General features: G+C 36.9%; 1 protein-coding gene across 2 annotated transcripts in view; it reads right to left on the bottom strand.

Annotated features, from left to right (window-relative positions):
• The window catches only part of LOC126828645 (E3 ubiquitin-protein ligase MIB2), a 38,762-nt gene that overhangs the window by 8,462 nt on the left and 13,635 nt on the right, over positions 1-16,665 (bottom strand). For both annotated transcript variants that reach the window (XM_050558534.1, XM_050558533.2), the window contains exons 3-13: positions 15,989-16,160; positions 15,038-15,144; positions 14,349-14,543; positions 13,872-14,008; positions 13,537-13,647; positions 4,150-4,254; positions 3,425-3,605; positions 2,332-2,474; positions 1,748-1,896; positions 866-1,022; positions 115-269 (exon numbers count right to left, since the gene is read on the bottom strand). In XM_050558534.1, coding sequence (XP_050414491.1) covers positions 115-269; positions 866-1,022; positions 1,748-1,896; positions 2,332-2,474; positions 3,425-3,605; positions 4,150-4,254; positions 13,537-13,647; positions 13,872-14,008; positions 14,349-14,543; positions 15,038-15,144; positions 15,989-16,160 — 1,612 coding nt within the window. The remainder of the gene's footprint in view (positions 1-114; positions 270-865; positions 1,023-1,747; positions 1,897-2,331; positions 2,475-3,424; positions 3,606-4,149; positions 4,255-13,536; positions 13,648-13,871; positions 14,009-14,348; positions 14,544-15,037; positions 15,145-15,988; positions 16,161-16,665) is intronic.

Here is a 16,665-nt window from a genome sequence, read left to right as displayed (position 1 = left end):
AGGTCCCAAATATTAGTGATTTAGCTCCTTTAATCAAAACGTTTTCTTCAAACAAACTCAGAAAAGAATATTTTAGAAATTTAAGAATGAAGGAAGTAAATAAATTTTACTTACACGTTGTTTCCCTTTAAGGCAGCGTGATGTAAAACGTTAAAACCACGATTATTTTTAAGTGTAAAGTCAATACCAGGATAGTTGACTAACATATCAATAATTTCTTGACTATCTTTACCAATAGCATCATGTAGAGCTGTATCACCATACGCATCCTGCACACAGAAAGAAAGAGGAGTTTAATAGTCACTCGTTACAAACTAGATCATTTTGAGACTAACATATGGTTCAATTTTATCTCAATAATTCGCTTGCACGTTGGGGTCTTTAGCAGTGGGAGGGAACTGGAGGAACTGGAGTAAACCCACAAGGCTCGACAGGCGACCCTACTCTTTGTCACATACAAGCACTGAATCGAAACCACGCCACTAGACTTAAGAGAGAGAGAGAGAGAGAGAGAGAGAGAGAGAGAGAGAGAGAGAGAAATGGAGTTTAATGTCCACTCAACACAAACTAGGTCATTTCGGGACTAACATCTGGATCAATTTTACTTCAATAATTCGTTTGTGCGTAGGGCTCTTTAGCAGTGGGAGGAAACCGGAAGACCCAGAGAAAACACACAAGGCTGAACAGGCGACCCTACTCTTTGTCACGTACAAGCAGGGAATCGGAACCATGCCAGTTGACTCAATGATAAAGTGCGCACATGCTAAACATCCAACCCCCCCGTGGGGAATCGAAACCGCGCCACTTGACTCAACAATATAAATAGAATAGCCTTGAGTCTATATTTAACAGGCTAGTCACTAACCTGTATATTGACATTACATCCACATTTAATTAAAGCTTTAACACAGTCCAGATGTTGTTTGTTGACGGCCACATGTAAAGTACTACAACCTCCTTTATTTAACGCATCAATCTCAGCTCCACGACTTAATAATATCTCCATTACTTCTGACTGATTCCTACACAAATTAAAAATCACATATTATCTTATCATTGTATAATTACTTCTGACAGATTCCTAAATAAATTAAAAAGATAGGTTGCCAAGCAACAAAATATACGCCCACAGCAACTTAGTTGTTCGGGCCGTCGCATATATTTTTTTATCGGTTATGAAAACATTTAAAACACATGAAAACTTGATTAAGAGTAACAACCCATTAAGTAATCAGATGGACGGACGGACGGACAGATGGACGGGGGCGATGACAATATACAACCACATTTCAATGTATTTTGAATTCATGATTTAAACACATATTATAACCATTGTATACGTCGAAACTCAGGGGAAATTGTAGATACTTATGGTTTTTTATGGCCAGTTCGATGAATCAGTTTGTTGTTAGTTCTCCCTCGGCATAAATTACAGTTGTCATGAACATAAAACAAACAGTTACATTACAAAATGGTGATCACTCTCTATTCAAGTAGCTTTATTAGAGTGAATTGAGATATCTAATCACCACTGTATAGATTTCAAACGATTTTAAACTTTTATTAACTCAGATGAGCCAAAAAAAACCCCCCATTGCTGTGTATGTAAAAGCACTTTTTGAATTAGAAATAAGAGCAGGACGTAGCACTGCTGCCCTGGTAAAATTACCCTCATAGCATTCTGTATGGTCGGTTCTGATAAGTAGGGCGTTAAAACCCTATTTCATTCAATAATATTTGGTCTTACCCGAAAGCTGAATAATGTAATGCCGTATCGCCATCTTCATCTTGTAGTTCAAGATTAGCGCCATTTGCAAGTAATAACGCCACAATATCACGGTGACCCTGATGACTAGCAACTTGTAAAGCTGTTTTACCAGAACTTAATTCATTAACCTAGAAAACAATAAAACCAGTCAAATATAGGAGTACATAGAGTCACTAGGATCTGGGCTGTGAATTCCTTTTTACATCTTCTGAACTGACCTCGCAATCACGACAGGCATTATTACAGGTTAGTTTATTAGGTACAATTTATTTGTGATATCACACTCACTGGAAGCAGATGTTAGGTAACATGCTGGGCCAAATTTGTTGGTGTTAATTTCATAAAAAAAAAAAAAAACCTGAATGAGAGAGAGAGAGGGGTTTAAAGTCCACTTGACACAAACTAGGTCATTTTGGGACTAACATATGGTTCGATTTCATTTCATTAATTTGCCTGCACATAGGGATCTTTAGCAGTGGGAGGAACCCGGAGAAAACCCACGCAGTTGGACAGACGAAGACCTGAATGAAATAAAGATTTATAATACTCTAATTGATACCCACCTTTTCTTGATGTTTTGTAATTATTTCACGAACGATATCTAGATGACCTTGAGCTGCTTCACGAACCAATCGATCTGGTCCCGTCTCTTTTCCCGTATTTATATGAAAATCAGAAAGCTGATCCATCAATGTTGTCATTGAAGCTGTAGAAAGGAAAGAAAAATTAGTCTTAACGTCGATGAACACCATGCAAACTAAAGGAGGTAAGTCTTTAACTCAGTATCATCTGAAGTCTTCAACACTGCAAACACAATTCATTGGTCAATTTGGGCTTCTGATATTCAATATTTTAGACAAAATGAAAATTATAAAATTGACACATGAATCGCGTGCCAGAATGCTTTCGAGCGCCATTTGTAATGAAGCGACTCAGTGAACGAGGCTAACCATATCCCACAGGAGAATACTACCGGTTTAGACTAGAATAATAAGACGCCAAAGACTGACATTCAATTTAGACTATTCGCCAACCATAACTTATTAGAAATTGCAGTAAAAACAGAAACGACTGAATGTAAATCAGTTTATATACATTCATATTACATGCGTTGCGACCCATTTGTGTCAATTTCTAGGTGCCAAAGAATAGAGATTTAGCTCCTTTAAAAAAGATATGATGAAATGAACAAATGATAAATACATGCCAGCGCCATTTATCAGTCTTGGGCATAATCTATTGTTTTTTCCAAATTCTTAACCATGGATTTGATATTGAATGAATGTAAAAGAAATTAGAGTTAAATACACAAGATTAAATGATACCCGTGGTTACAGTGTATGCTAATTACCAATTTCATCAATTTATTTATGTAATGGTCGACATAATGTGATTTATGTAATTGTTGTAATAATGTGATTTATGTAATTGTTGTAATAATGTGATTTATGTAATTGTTGTAATCATGTGATTTATGTACTGACTGTTATAATGTGATTTATGTAATGGCTGTTATAATGCGATTGATTTAATTGCTGTAATAACGTGATATATGTACTTGTATATTTGCAGTAATAATGTGATGTTTGTAATTGTATATTTGCTGTAATGTGATGTTTGTAAGCTGCTACCTGTGGATGTTTTATCTTATCTTACCATTTCTTTCTAATTCATCTCTCTCCAGACCCTGATTACCCATCGTGTTGTTCATCTCCTGTTCACCATGTGGTATTATCGTACAACACGCAGGATTAAACGTCCACGTTATATTACCAACTTGTACGCGTAGATCACCATCTTGATATATTTTCACAACTTGACCCTTTTTACCCAATGTCTAAAAAAACAAACAGTTATTACCTGTAAGGTGTGTGGGACCAATCCTAGTCTAACTAATTGCAAAAAGGTTGCCAGGCAACATAACATACGCCCACAGAAGCTATGATGTCCTAGCAGTCCACAAAATTTTTGCATATTCATTATTTTTGTAGGTAAATGGAGCATTTAAAAGACACCAATACCTGATCATGCGAGAAACAACTCATTATTTGATTAAGAAATATTCCAAAGTAATCAAGGGCCATAAATTGTTAAAATATCAATAGGCTTCTTCGTCTCATGACAATAAACACTGTGCATAAATTAAAAGTCAGATATTTGCGTCTAGAGCGTCCACAAAATATTTTAAAGTGATCAAGGGCCATAACTCTGGCAGTAATTATCAGAAATCAATGAAAATCAATAGGATTCTTCGTCCCATGACAATAAACACTGTGTATAAATTTGAAGTCAATCAGATATTCTCATATCAAATTCTCCTCACTTAATTCTGTTCAGATATTTTAGACTAACGATCTAGGAACGTAGATGGTGTAACGTACCTGTTTCATATTTTCTGTCCAATCACCATGATCTTTCTGTAATTCTTTAACTATCTTCATGTCATCGTTTATCTTCACAAAATCACCTGCTCCAAATCTCATTACCTGAATAAAACAATAATAATGAGCTATGAGGCATCGAAAACAGCTGATTTATTCAGGCGACGTTACGAAGAGTATTCTCTCAACGTTATCACACTAATACAGTTATATAAGAAAGTGAGGCAAATATATACAGAAAAACTATAACAACAATTCATGAAACCATACAGGACAACAAAAAGTTCAAAGGACTCTAAGAGGATGATAATCTAGAAAAACTAACTGAATAGCTTGATAACGTTGAGAGAATACTCTTGGAAACGTCGCCCAAGTAAATCAGTAACTGTTTTTTCCATAAGTATGTGTTGTAGTTTATTTATCTACCCAGTTACTAAACACCTCTCAAAGAATAATACTTATCTGAACCACTGTGGCTCAGTGAGTAAGATGTTGGCTCGCTAACCAGGCTGTCCCGTGTTTGATCCTTGCATTGGCCAAGGAAGTTCACTTGAATTTCCCCAGATTGTCGCACTATCGTCGTTGCGACATTGTTTTTAAATTTATAGACAAAGAATAGAGAAATAAGATGACTTTATATTTCATTAATTAATATATTTGGCAAATTGATAGTTTCACACATATTCACATATATATTATATATAGTGTGTACTAAATCAACTTAGTCTGTAATTGACAGTTGACACATAAAAAGAGCTATTTAGCCAAAACATGTGTCAATAATATACCACCAAATTACACGTGAGTGGAATTATTCTAATTGCGTCATTGGGTTTAATTTAACCAATCATATCGTTAATTGCACAGGTTCAGGGCCATGAACAGGCTTTCTGTGCGTGCTATGCCGGAGTCTTATAAAAGAAATCATAGTAAAGTTTTAAGTTAGATTACAGAGAGGTTCCATCTGAGTTCGTAGACAGCCGCGAGGCTGGCTAGGGTTGAGAAATGGTTTTAGCTTGTATTGTAATCTGTGCTTGTGTACATGTATTCGGCTATGCTATACAAAATGTAGAAGTGAACTGTTGCATTGTTATTCCTGGTAAGACAAACGTCTTAAGAATATGTAAGAAGTAAATACACAACGTGAAGCAGAAGTAAAGACAGCTAGAAACAAATTCTAGACGATCACAAGGCTACAGAAATATGTAGTAAGAAAAGGTGCATGGGTCGTATGTAGGATGTGGCGACCGGTTTCAATGCCCGCTCTCCACGTCTGACAAAAGACCTATGGTACTACAAGTGTGGTTCCCCCTTGATAGTGGTGTAGGATGGAGGGCCTGGCACGGACAATGTATAGTCGTTTGAATTGGACGAAAAACTGAGGTCACGTGTACACCTTAGCATGCACGTAAAAGAAATCGTGACAATTGGGATTTTATATAAGAGTAGGCATTAGCACTGCTGTCCAGGCAAAATTTCCCTCATCGCGGATGCTTGTCTTCATTTTTCCAGTCGGAGCAGAACAGGACGTTAAACCCCATTTCATTCCTTTTATATACATGCCAACAAGTATATTGGACCTTGCCAGATCCTGCGTCCTGAACCACTGACCAGGGAAGGCCACATTGAAAAAAAATTTACAAACATTTTTCCATGTTGGGTGTATTGTTATGTGGGTTTAATCCCACTGGGGGTGTCACTATTTCTCAATCTTTAACTCTCAATAAAGAAAACACCATTCAATGATCCACATGTTTATTCTCTTCCCCCAAGGGCAGATCACTCATACAAAGTAGAAACATCAATAATTCTTTTTATAAATCAAAGGCAAAGACAGTTAAAGGGAGGTAACTCTTTCAAGCTTAACTAAGATTCAGACCACAATTAACTACTTATGTAACTAGACTTATCACTATATAACATCCCTCCCTCCTAAGTCAAAAACACAGTTTTTGGAAAAAATAGTTTGACAATACATATCATCTATGTTTGTATAAGTGCTTAAAAATACTAATGTGTAACATATATTACAAGGCATGAAACTTTGAACAAATCAAAGACATCAAAAAAAATGAGTAAACAAATCAGAATAGGTTTATTCAAGTGCTCCAAAACCCCCAAAAGCATGTAGTATATATTACCAAGAAAAGATTGCTCTAAAATATGCGATACAGGTGGGTCTATGAATAAACACGATTCAGAGATGTTAGAATAACACTTATGTTATAATCCTCAAATGAATGTAAAACAATAATTATTATAACAAGGTTTGATATTTGCTTAGGCTACCAGTTACTTGTAGTTTATTATCATTGATAAGTCCATTGGCTACATTAAACAAAACAGGAGATGAGTTAACTGGTATCCAGGAAGAAGTTTGACCTTTCTTGACATTAGAGGTAGTTATCAAAACTTGCAATGAACCACATTTGAACCTAGCTTTATGCAGTTCCATAGAAGACACATTAGACATTTCCTGTAACATCTTACATTGTTCTGATAACTGATAGTGTGATAACTTATCTACATAAGCAATATTATGATTATTTGTACTATTTGGAAGATAATGACAAATATTAATAGGATTTGTAGACCTATTAGAAACAATATCACTCTCATCAAATCTAGGTAAGATAACATCACATTCATCCGTAATGAAACATTGATTAGTTTCAGTTAAAACAGTAAGATTGTCATTGTTAGGAATATTACCTAACTCTTTCTGAAGTTGATCAATGTGGGTAATTTTTGTCTCAAAATTAGGAGACCTAACAAAACATGGTTTTAACCGATTAATCGAATAGACGTCCTGTAGGACCTTACCATCCAACGTAGAGAGAACGTAATGGGTTCGATCAAGAATTTGATGCACAACCAAAGGACCACACCAATCAGCTTTGATTTTACGTGAATTTGAAGTAAGGCTTGATGATGACGGTTTGAGTACATAAACTAACTGGCCCAATCCGTAAATAGGATTTTTACTGAGGGTGTGTGCAATACTGATATTCTGAGATTCCTGTTGACATCTTTGTAATTCAAGCATAGTCTTAGAAATATGATCAAACTTGTCCTTTAAATGGGAAACATACTCGAAATATGAACGACAAACTCCATCGAATTGCCAACGAAGATGGGTAAGGTTTTTGGGCTTCTTACCAAATACCAACTCGTAAGGGCAAAAGTCACCTAACTGTGGTGAAACAAAAGAATTGTAAGCATAGCAACAGGGAGACACATATCTGACCCAATCAGTTCCATACTGATTTAAGTTAACCTTGAGAAAATCAGAGATTGATCTAATGTGGCGTTCTGCCAGAAGACTACCATGATTTGCAACACTAATTACTTTTTGACTAATACCAAGTGTTGTACAAAGAGAGGTAACCAATTTTCCGATGAAACTTGCAGCTGCATCTGTTACTATGACAGATGGGGGACCAAAGAGACAGACTACTTTCTGGATTAAAGCTTCACACACTGTTTCGGCGTCAACTGACTTAGTTGGGACGCAAATGATGAAGCGAGTAATCTCATCACATATAACTAGAAGATGCTTAAAACCAGAGATGGATGCAGGCATGCTTTTGAAATCAATACTAAGTTTGTCAAAAACATTGTATTCTTCAGGTATCCTAGGATGAAATGTTCTGGTTTTATCTGTCTTGGGTTTGAATTTCTGGCAAGTAGAACATGTATTAATGTACTGTGCGATCCTCTGAAACATGTTGGGAAAGTAGAAGAGCTTTCGCATAGTCAAATAAGTCCGAACTATTCCCTGATGATTACACAACTGGCTATCATGATACTGATGTATCAAATTTGTGCACATTGACTCAGGAATGACAAGTTGAAGAGTAAAGCGATCATCCTTGGGTAGGAGAAGACGAAATAAAATATGCTCTGCTAAAATGTACTCTTCTGCTTGGAGTTTGAGACGTTTCGCAGCTTTGCGATCACTGGGCAATATATTGTGGGACAAATAATCATAGATAGGCTTAAATTGGGGAGAAGACGCTTGTTCAAGCCGAAGCTTATTTTGATCGAATGTCAAATTATAGTCTCTGATGATTTTACGCTTAATAACATTGTACAACTTATCCAATTCAGCTTGTCTTGGGAAATGATTAGTGACCAGCCGTTCACAATTGTGGATGAGGGGTTTGGGAGGAATACAGAGATCAATGGGAGTATCACCATCTATATCAATGTCTACTGATTTATCGACCAGACGAGATTCAGGTATAGAATCATTAGAGGAAGATACTTGTGTGTCGGCGAGAACTGGTGGTGGTTTAGGTGGGACAGCATTCTGGCTTGGTTGGCGTATATAGGGAAGGGGAATGGAAGAGTTCTGTTGAGATTTTGACTGGTGAGTTCTAGAATTCCTTGACTGTGAAGAGATATTATTGGAAGACACAATGGAAGAGGGGATTTCAGTTGAAGTACTAGAAGTTGGTTGACTAACGGTAGTAGTGCGTGTGGAAGGTTTGGGGAAGAGTTCGGGAATGGCGATTTGCTTCTGTTTTGCATATTGCCGTGTAACCGGGCGACTTGCTGACTGAGTAACAGGAAATGCGAGCTCAGAAAGGGTAAAAGCAGTGGGCACAACTTGATCAATTTCATCGTCTGTATCAGTTGAACTCCTTGATAAGAAATCTGCTAAGACTAATTCAGTTCCCTTTTTATAGAAGATTTTGAATGAATATTGGGATAGTTTGACAATTAACTTAGTGAGACGTTGAGAACAAGGCTCTTTCTTGGAGTACAGAAGTTGAACTATTGCAGAGTGGTCAACATAAGCAGTAAACTCAACTCCTTTGAGTAAGTACTGGAAATTTGTGATGTTTATGAGAAGACCAAACATTTCCAACTCGGTAACACTGTAATTCTTACATGCCGGAGGTAACTTCTTAGAATAATAACCCAATATGCGCTCCTTACCATTTATGATTTGTGTAATGTACGATCCAGTAGCTGATCGAGATGTATCGCTATAGAGACTCAAGGGACCATTTGCAGTCGGGAGGTACAAAACAGGTGGGTTAGTAAGAAGATATTTTACATCTTGAAAAGCCTTTTCATGTTCTTCGGTCCATGAAAATTTAGATCTCTTGGAAGAAATCTGATGAAGGGGCTGCATAACTTCTTGTAGCCTTGGCAGAAAGTTTGAGACATAGTTAACGGCTCCTATAAACCTGCGAACTTCTTTACTAGACTTAGGACGAACAAGATGTTGAATTGCCTGGCAACGATTTGCCAATGGTTGGAGGGTAACAAGTCCTTCGTTATTAATCTTAATTAAATGACCCATGTACACAACTTGATTTCTGAAGAACGAACATTTACGAGGAGAAATCTTCAGTCCATTATCAATAAGTGCTTGAAAGACAGCCTGTAAGTGACTACTGTGTGACTGGACATCCTTACTAAATACAATGATATCGTCGTGATGAGCAATACAGTAATGACGGCTGTCAGGTACTTGAGAGAGAATCCTATCAATTTCGGCTTGAAAAATAGCAGGGGATACACTTAAGCCTTGTGTTAAGCGCTTGAAGTAAAAGTGGCGACCTCCGTGATAAGACGATATACCCGTGTATTGTTGAGCATTTTGTGAAAGGGGCATAGAAAAGAAAGCAGACTTAAGGTCAAGGCAGCTGATAACTGTGGGTTTAGCATGACCAATTCTTTGCAAGGTAGATGATAATAAAGGGAATGGATGGTTATACCTCTTAATGCGCTTATTTAAGTGACGAAAGTCAACTACAACACGTTTATCTGTAGTTCCCTTTTTAGGGAGAATTAAAACAGGAGAGGTGTACGATTGGTGACCCTCGGCGATAATACCCAATTTTACTAATTTATCAAGTTCAGCATCGATAACCTCTTTATCTGATTCAGTGGTATGATATGGACGAATATAAAATGGACGAGGGTCATTAACATTAATGTCAACTTCAATGTTAGAACAATGGCCAATCTCACCATAAAGACTGAATGCTTCTCTGCTTTGGGATAGTTGTCTTTGAAAATCTTTCTCCTCATTAGGTGACAAAATACAATTATCATACAAGTTAATTTGCTGTTGTAAAATCTCATCTTCTGATAACTGCAATAAAGGATCATCCTTCTTAAGGTGGGAATATTGTTCTGCACGTTGAACAAAATCTGAGGAATCACACACAAAAACAGTACCTGTGTTGAAATAGAACAAAGGATGAGATTGCCTAAGGTGAAGAGTTTTACTACCAGGGTTTGATATGGGAACAACAGCTCTGTTACGCTGTAAAGTAGCGAGTATAAACGATGAACATGTGTTATCTGATCTCTTCTGAAGAAGGACCTCACGATTCCTATAAAGACCTGGGACATGACCATATAAGGCGACATAGCGTGTATGACCTGGCTTAATGTACACATTGTGTGTTGGGGAAAAGTTGACTCTTTTAGGCTTACACCGAAATACATTATCCTCAAAATGTAAGGAACCTTGTAACTCTGATAAGGTATCCTGACCAAAAATAAGATCAATGCCCACTAAATGTGGGGCAACATAAACCTTTAAATGAAACGAATAACCTTGAATAACGACTTGTATAAACATGAAAGTTGAACAACTTAACATTTGACCATTACCCATACGAAATTCCAAACATTTTTCTAACTTATGTACAGGTAAACTTGACAAATAAGGAGAAGAATTAACAACGGATTGTGAAATAAGTGATTTAGAAGCACCACTATCAAATAAAATAAGCACAGATTTTCTATCTGATAAACTACCCTTACAGTAATTAAAGGGACTTAACTGAAGAATGACATCCGAGTTAATGTCCTTTGAAACATGTTTGGCTAGATGATTGAGTTGGGGGAATATTTGTGGAGCATTATTATCAAATATTCCCCTATTCAAAAATCCTTGCGAGAACTATGTGTGCGTTGATCTGAGCGTTGTGGCCTAGATGATCCACCAGGTTGTCGAAAACCCTGTCTGTCAACAGCAGAAGGCTGCGACTGAAAATCTGACGTATAAGGTGACTGATAACTAGTAGGGTTGAAAGAGTGTGACAAATGTCTACGCCTACTCATAAGATCATCTTGCCGAGCAAAACAGGATCTCCATGTGTGACCCGGATTGAGGCAATAATCGCAAAATATAACACGCCTCGACTGACGTATTGGACTGTTATTTCTAAAGGGTGACTGTGAATTGCGCAGCCTAGAATTTGAGGGACTTTTAGGTCGTTGAACCCGGAAAGGTGAATGAGATTTGTCTCTGCTGGAATCAGAATGTGCTGGGGTTCTCCTTTGGGGACTATGGGAATTCTGGGATTGCAATCGTAAACTGGACAAATTCTCAGACAAATTAAAGGAAACCTCTTTAACAGCTGTAGTTGGTGATGAATTACTACCCACATCAAAATAGCGTTGAGCTTGAAACGCAAGTGCTTGTGCAGTTGTGTCATCTGAACTTGCCATAATAACAGCCTGTTTACAGTTGGTTGGTAAAATAGATATAAATTTATCCCTAACTTGTGACAAATTATAACCTAACTGATTCGCTAATTTCTTGATTTTATCTAAATTGTCACTAGGTGACAATGAACAATCATATTGAATATTGGAATATTGGCTACACAATCCAAGTTTAGTTTTAGTTGAGGAATACTTGTCAATGAACTGGTCTTTCAAACTAGCGTAAGAATCAAATTCAATGTCCTCTATCCAAAGACGAGCCTTGCCCTTGAGCGATTGCTTAAACAGTTGTGATATGTGCTCAAATTCTTCATCGTCAATAGCAATATCTTGATGGTTGAGGTAATCCTCAAAGCTAAGAATGTGGGCTCTTGCAGTATCCCTATCAATAACAGACCCATCGAACCGATCAATCATTTTCTCCATTGCAGATAATAAGAAGAGAAATATTAGGCCAAAAAATAACATAAAAGAATAGGCCTACACTTAAATCATAAAACTTAAACCTGAAAAGAAATTTTGATTAGTAACATGCAATTGATTCCTACAAGAAAACAAATATTACATATCAAGGAGTTGACAATATAGTTTTGGACAAATTGACTAAATATTACTAAACAGTTCTGTAAATTAAATTAATAGTTTTATAAAACACAGAATATCAAATTAATGTTGTTATAAAAGCTAAAATGGATGAAAATGTCACTGCACTCCTTTCGAAACAGCACATGTAACAGGAATCGCTAGGGAGTTGAAAATGAATCAAATGTCACTGGACACAGCACACATTCAATGATTTTAAAAACTGGAAGTTGAAATTGTTCAGCTTGTAAATAAGATCTGATCTGAGCTCATCTACACAAAAGTTTGTAATCATTTTCATTCGTCATCATTCATATTACTGCATCTTTGCTTTAATGTTTATAAAAGGCATGACAGGCTAAATTAGGTCTAACTGATTCTTGGCAGTGTTCATGTCTAGATCTAGGCTAATAATTCAATGAAGTGGAATACTACAAACGAACTAGGATACCTCACCAAAATTTCACAATGAAAATGATAAAAATGTTCTTGAACAAAGTCAAACTGCAACCACAAATAGGCACAATAATTGTCTTTTCGCACAATGACAATGCGAATATTCACAGTGATAGGCCTAATTAAGCTGTAAGCAGCCTGAAAAGTTAAAGCTGGGCTTGACTCAAACCAGGCGAGTTTGGCTGGCACAAAATAAAAATCAAATCCAATTCAATCAAAGAAAAGTCATGGCATCCACTCAAATTCAATGACTATAAAGTTACTTCAGGGAAAGATCTGGCATCTCCACCATGTTATGTGGGTTTAATCCCACTGGGGGTGTCACTATTTCTCAATCTCAATAAAGAAAACACCATTCAATGATCCACATGTTTATTCTCTTCCCCCAAGGGCAGATCACTCATACAAAGTAGAAACATCAATAATTCTTTTTATAAATCAAAGGCAAAGACAGTTAAAGGGAGGTAACTCTTTCAAGCTTAACTAAGATTCAGACCACAATTAACTACTTATGTAACTAGACTTATCACTATATAACAGTATAAAAACAAATGAATTTTCTCCTCTGACAACCAACAAGGATCGACTGGGATCTCCTGATTAGCAAGTCAGCACCTTAACTACTGAGTGTTAATCTAATCTTTACGTGACATTTAGCGATTGAGAAACACATTAACAGAACACATTTTATATGGGAGACAATCACTGGTTTTATTCTAAAAGCACAACGTTTCGACAAGTATTCTCTTATCGTTATCAAGTACGTTGTGTTTTTAGAATAAAACCAGTGATTGATTTACTATAGAAATTGTGTATTGAGCCAATCAATTACCAATATAACATGATTATAGAAGATATATTGTGAATTACCTTTTTTAATGCCCCAGGATGAAATGTCCATCTATTTGTACAATTATCATATTGTACTCGAACATCTCCTCGTTCTGTTATTCTATGTACTGTACCAACTTTAGCTACATACTGTTAATATAAATAATATTTATATACAGTCAATAAATAATATATCAATAATTATCAACTTTACCCACTGTCAATAAATAATAATCAATTTTGGTCCAAAATAATTGGAACAAACTGTATATACCCAATTATTTTTGTAACCAGTTGCGACAAAAGGTAACCAGGCAAAACACGTTTCTTGGGAAATATTACCTAAACATTCAAACTTATATTAATAGACTTACTTCTGCCATTCTTGGGTTCCAGCCCCCATGACCTTCTTGCATAGCCTTGAGTAACTCTGGGTCAAGGTCACATATGACTTTATCGTTGACCTTGAATTGACATGGTACTCCAGGTAAAATTGTTTCTGTAAATTCTCCTAAACAGAGAAATAAAAACAACCCAACAATTAGAGAAAGTAAAGACAATGGACACCACAGAAAAAAGTAAGCAATTGTAGAACTACATGAAACAAATCAAATAATATAGTAATGTGATCATCCTGTAACCATCCGTTGCTTTTGGAGTTTTCATTTTACCAAATTGAATGATAATTGTAGCATAAAGAAACATAACTCTGGATCAGTATTGATCTAAAATCAATAGGAATCTTCCTTTCATCCAACCGAACAAATTTCAATGCGATAAAATGAAAATTGTTATCAAGGTTCAATATCAAGGGGTATAACTCTAGGTCAGACATTGTAACTTTAACTTACCTAATACAGGTAAATGATCGGGATAAAAATCTCCGCCATCAGCAGCTTGAATATATTTAATGTCCACCTTCCCTTTATGTCCGACCCTATAAACATTAGTAGAACCAGACCCCCATGTCACATGAGCGACACTTCGTCCCGATTCAGAATCCCAACCACGGATATCTGTTACCCTTCCTACCTTCCCTTCACCTCCTGTAAAATAAAAACACAAAACAAAAATAAAATGAGGGAAATTTTGCCCAAAAAGGAACATTATCACCTGTACTCTTTGTCAGATTCCAATGGGTGCTATTAGTACGTGCACTACCGTGTAAATGGAACCTTGGTTTTGTTTTTGTCCCATCCAACCCCTGAGGTTCTGGTTAGTGAGCCGAGGGAGAGAAATGGGGTTTAACGGCCAGTCAACACAAACTAGGTCATTTCGGGACTAACACATGGTTCAATTTTATTTCAATAATTCGCTTGCGCATAGGGGTCTTTAACCAACACCGAGATTCAACTCCTGACGATCTCGTTAGCGAGCCAGCATCTTACAGACTGAACTAACTATTTCAATAACTCACTTATGCATTAGGATCTGTTAAGGTTCGGCAGGTGACCATACTCCTTGTCGTATACTAGGCATGAAACAGGTTGGTATAAATCCCAATGTTCTTATTTTATTAATAGATTAGCTCGATACTTACCATCTTGATTACCCCAGTCCCAATCTGGACCCCTCACAACCCTCGCTTGGTTAAATATTCCATATAATTTCATTTTACCACTTAATCCTCTCTTTGCCACTTTTATACTGAAAAATTTGAAAATAAAATGATGATAGGCCACCAGAGCTTGAAATAGTTGCATAGAGAGAGAAATAGAGAGAGAGAAATGGTGTTTAACATCCACTTTATCCAAACTAGGTCATTTCGGGACTAAATTGTATTTAAATAATAGGCTTGTGCGTAATGATCTTTAGCGGAAACCAGAGGACCCAGAGAAACCCACGAGGTTCGACAGGCGACTCTACTCCTTGTCAAGTACATATACAATCAGGGAATCGAAACCACGCCAATTGACTCAATGACAGACCTTATGATTTCACACGTTAAAGCACTAGACCACCCAAACAGCCTATTTAAATACAGAACAGAAAGTCTCAACACAACAAACAAGGGTTCTTTAACACACACGGCTATCAATACCCAGGACCACAGTTTTCCATCCTATCTGAACAACTAGACACTATCCTTGCCTGGCACTCCATCCTGCACCATGGGAGTGAACGTGCGACCTTCTGGTTAGTGAGCCAGCGTCTTACTCACCGAGCCACAACGTGAAGGGAGAGAGAGGGAAATGGGGTTTAACATCCACTCGATATAAACTAAGTCATTTCAGGACTCACATATGGTTAAATTTTATTACAATAATTGGCTTGCGCGTAGCGTTCTTTAGCAGTGGGAGGGAACCGGAGGACCCGGAGAAAACCCACGAGATTGGACAGGAGACCCTACTCCTTGTCATGTACAACAATCGAGTAGAAACCATGCCAGTTGACTCTATGATAGACCTCAGGGTACAGCACACATGTACTAACCATTCGGCCATCCACCCCCCCCCCCCCACAACATGAAAGAGATTATGTTGTAACTTACCCTTTAGAGGATGCTGAATCTAAACGTAGAAAGGAATGAGCCAAGTCATGTTTATCAGCCATATAACATAACGTACACAGATCAAAATCACGACATTTATTACACTTCCACCTCATTCCCTGTATACCTTGTTTACGACATGAGTCACAGATTATATTCGTATGTTTTACACCTAAAAATATAAATAAACAATAATATATTTATAAATAAAAGAAAGATGGTATCTATATAAATAAACAATAATATATCTATAGAGAGAGAGAGAGTTTAACATCCTACTGTTCTGCTCTGAGTTGGCCAATCAAGATGAGCATACGCCATACAGTGTGCTATGAGGGAAATTTTGCCAGGATAGCGGCACTATGGTGTACTCTTATACCAAATTCCAACTGACAAGGGATCTTTTACGTGCATGCCAATGTGTACAAAGGAACTCGTCCCATCTGACCGACTAGACAACTATCCTTGTCAGGCCCTTTTATAGATATAAGAAAGATGGTATTTATTATAAATATATAAATGAAATGGGGTTTAACATCCTACTTTTCTGCTCCGACTGGGCAAATGAATACAGACACGCAGTGTGCTACATGTATATGAGAAATTGTGCCAGTCAGCGGAGCTACAGCCTACTCTTTACATGTATTTCGAATTCCAATTGTCAAAAATTCTTTAAA

The sequence above is a fragment of the Patella vulgata genome, chromosome 7 (assembly GCF_932274485.2).
Source record: "Patella vulgata chromosome 7, xgPatVulg1.2, whole genome shotgun sequence".
In the NCBI taxonomy this organism is placed as follows: Eukaryota; Metazoa; Mollusca; class Gastropoda; family Patellidae; genus Patella; species Patella vulgata.
This window is presented reverse-complemented; position numbering and strand designations above follow the sequence as displayed.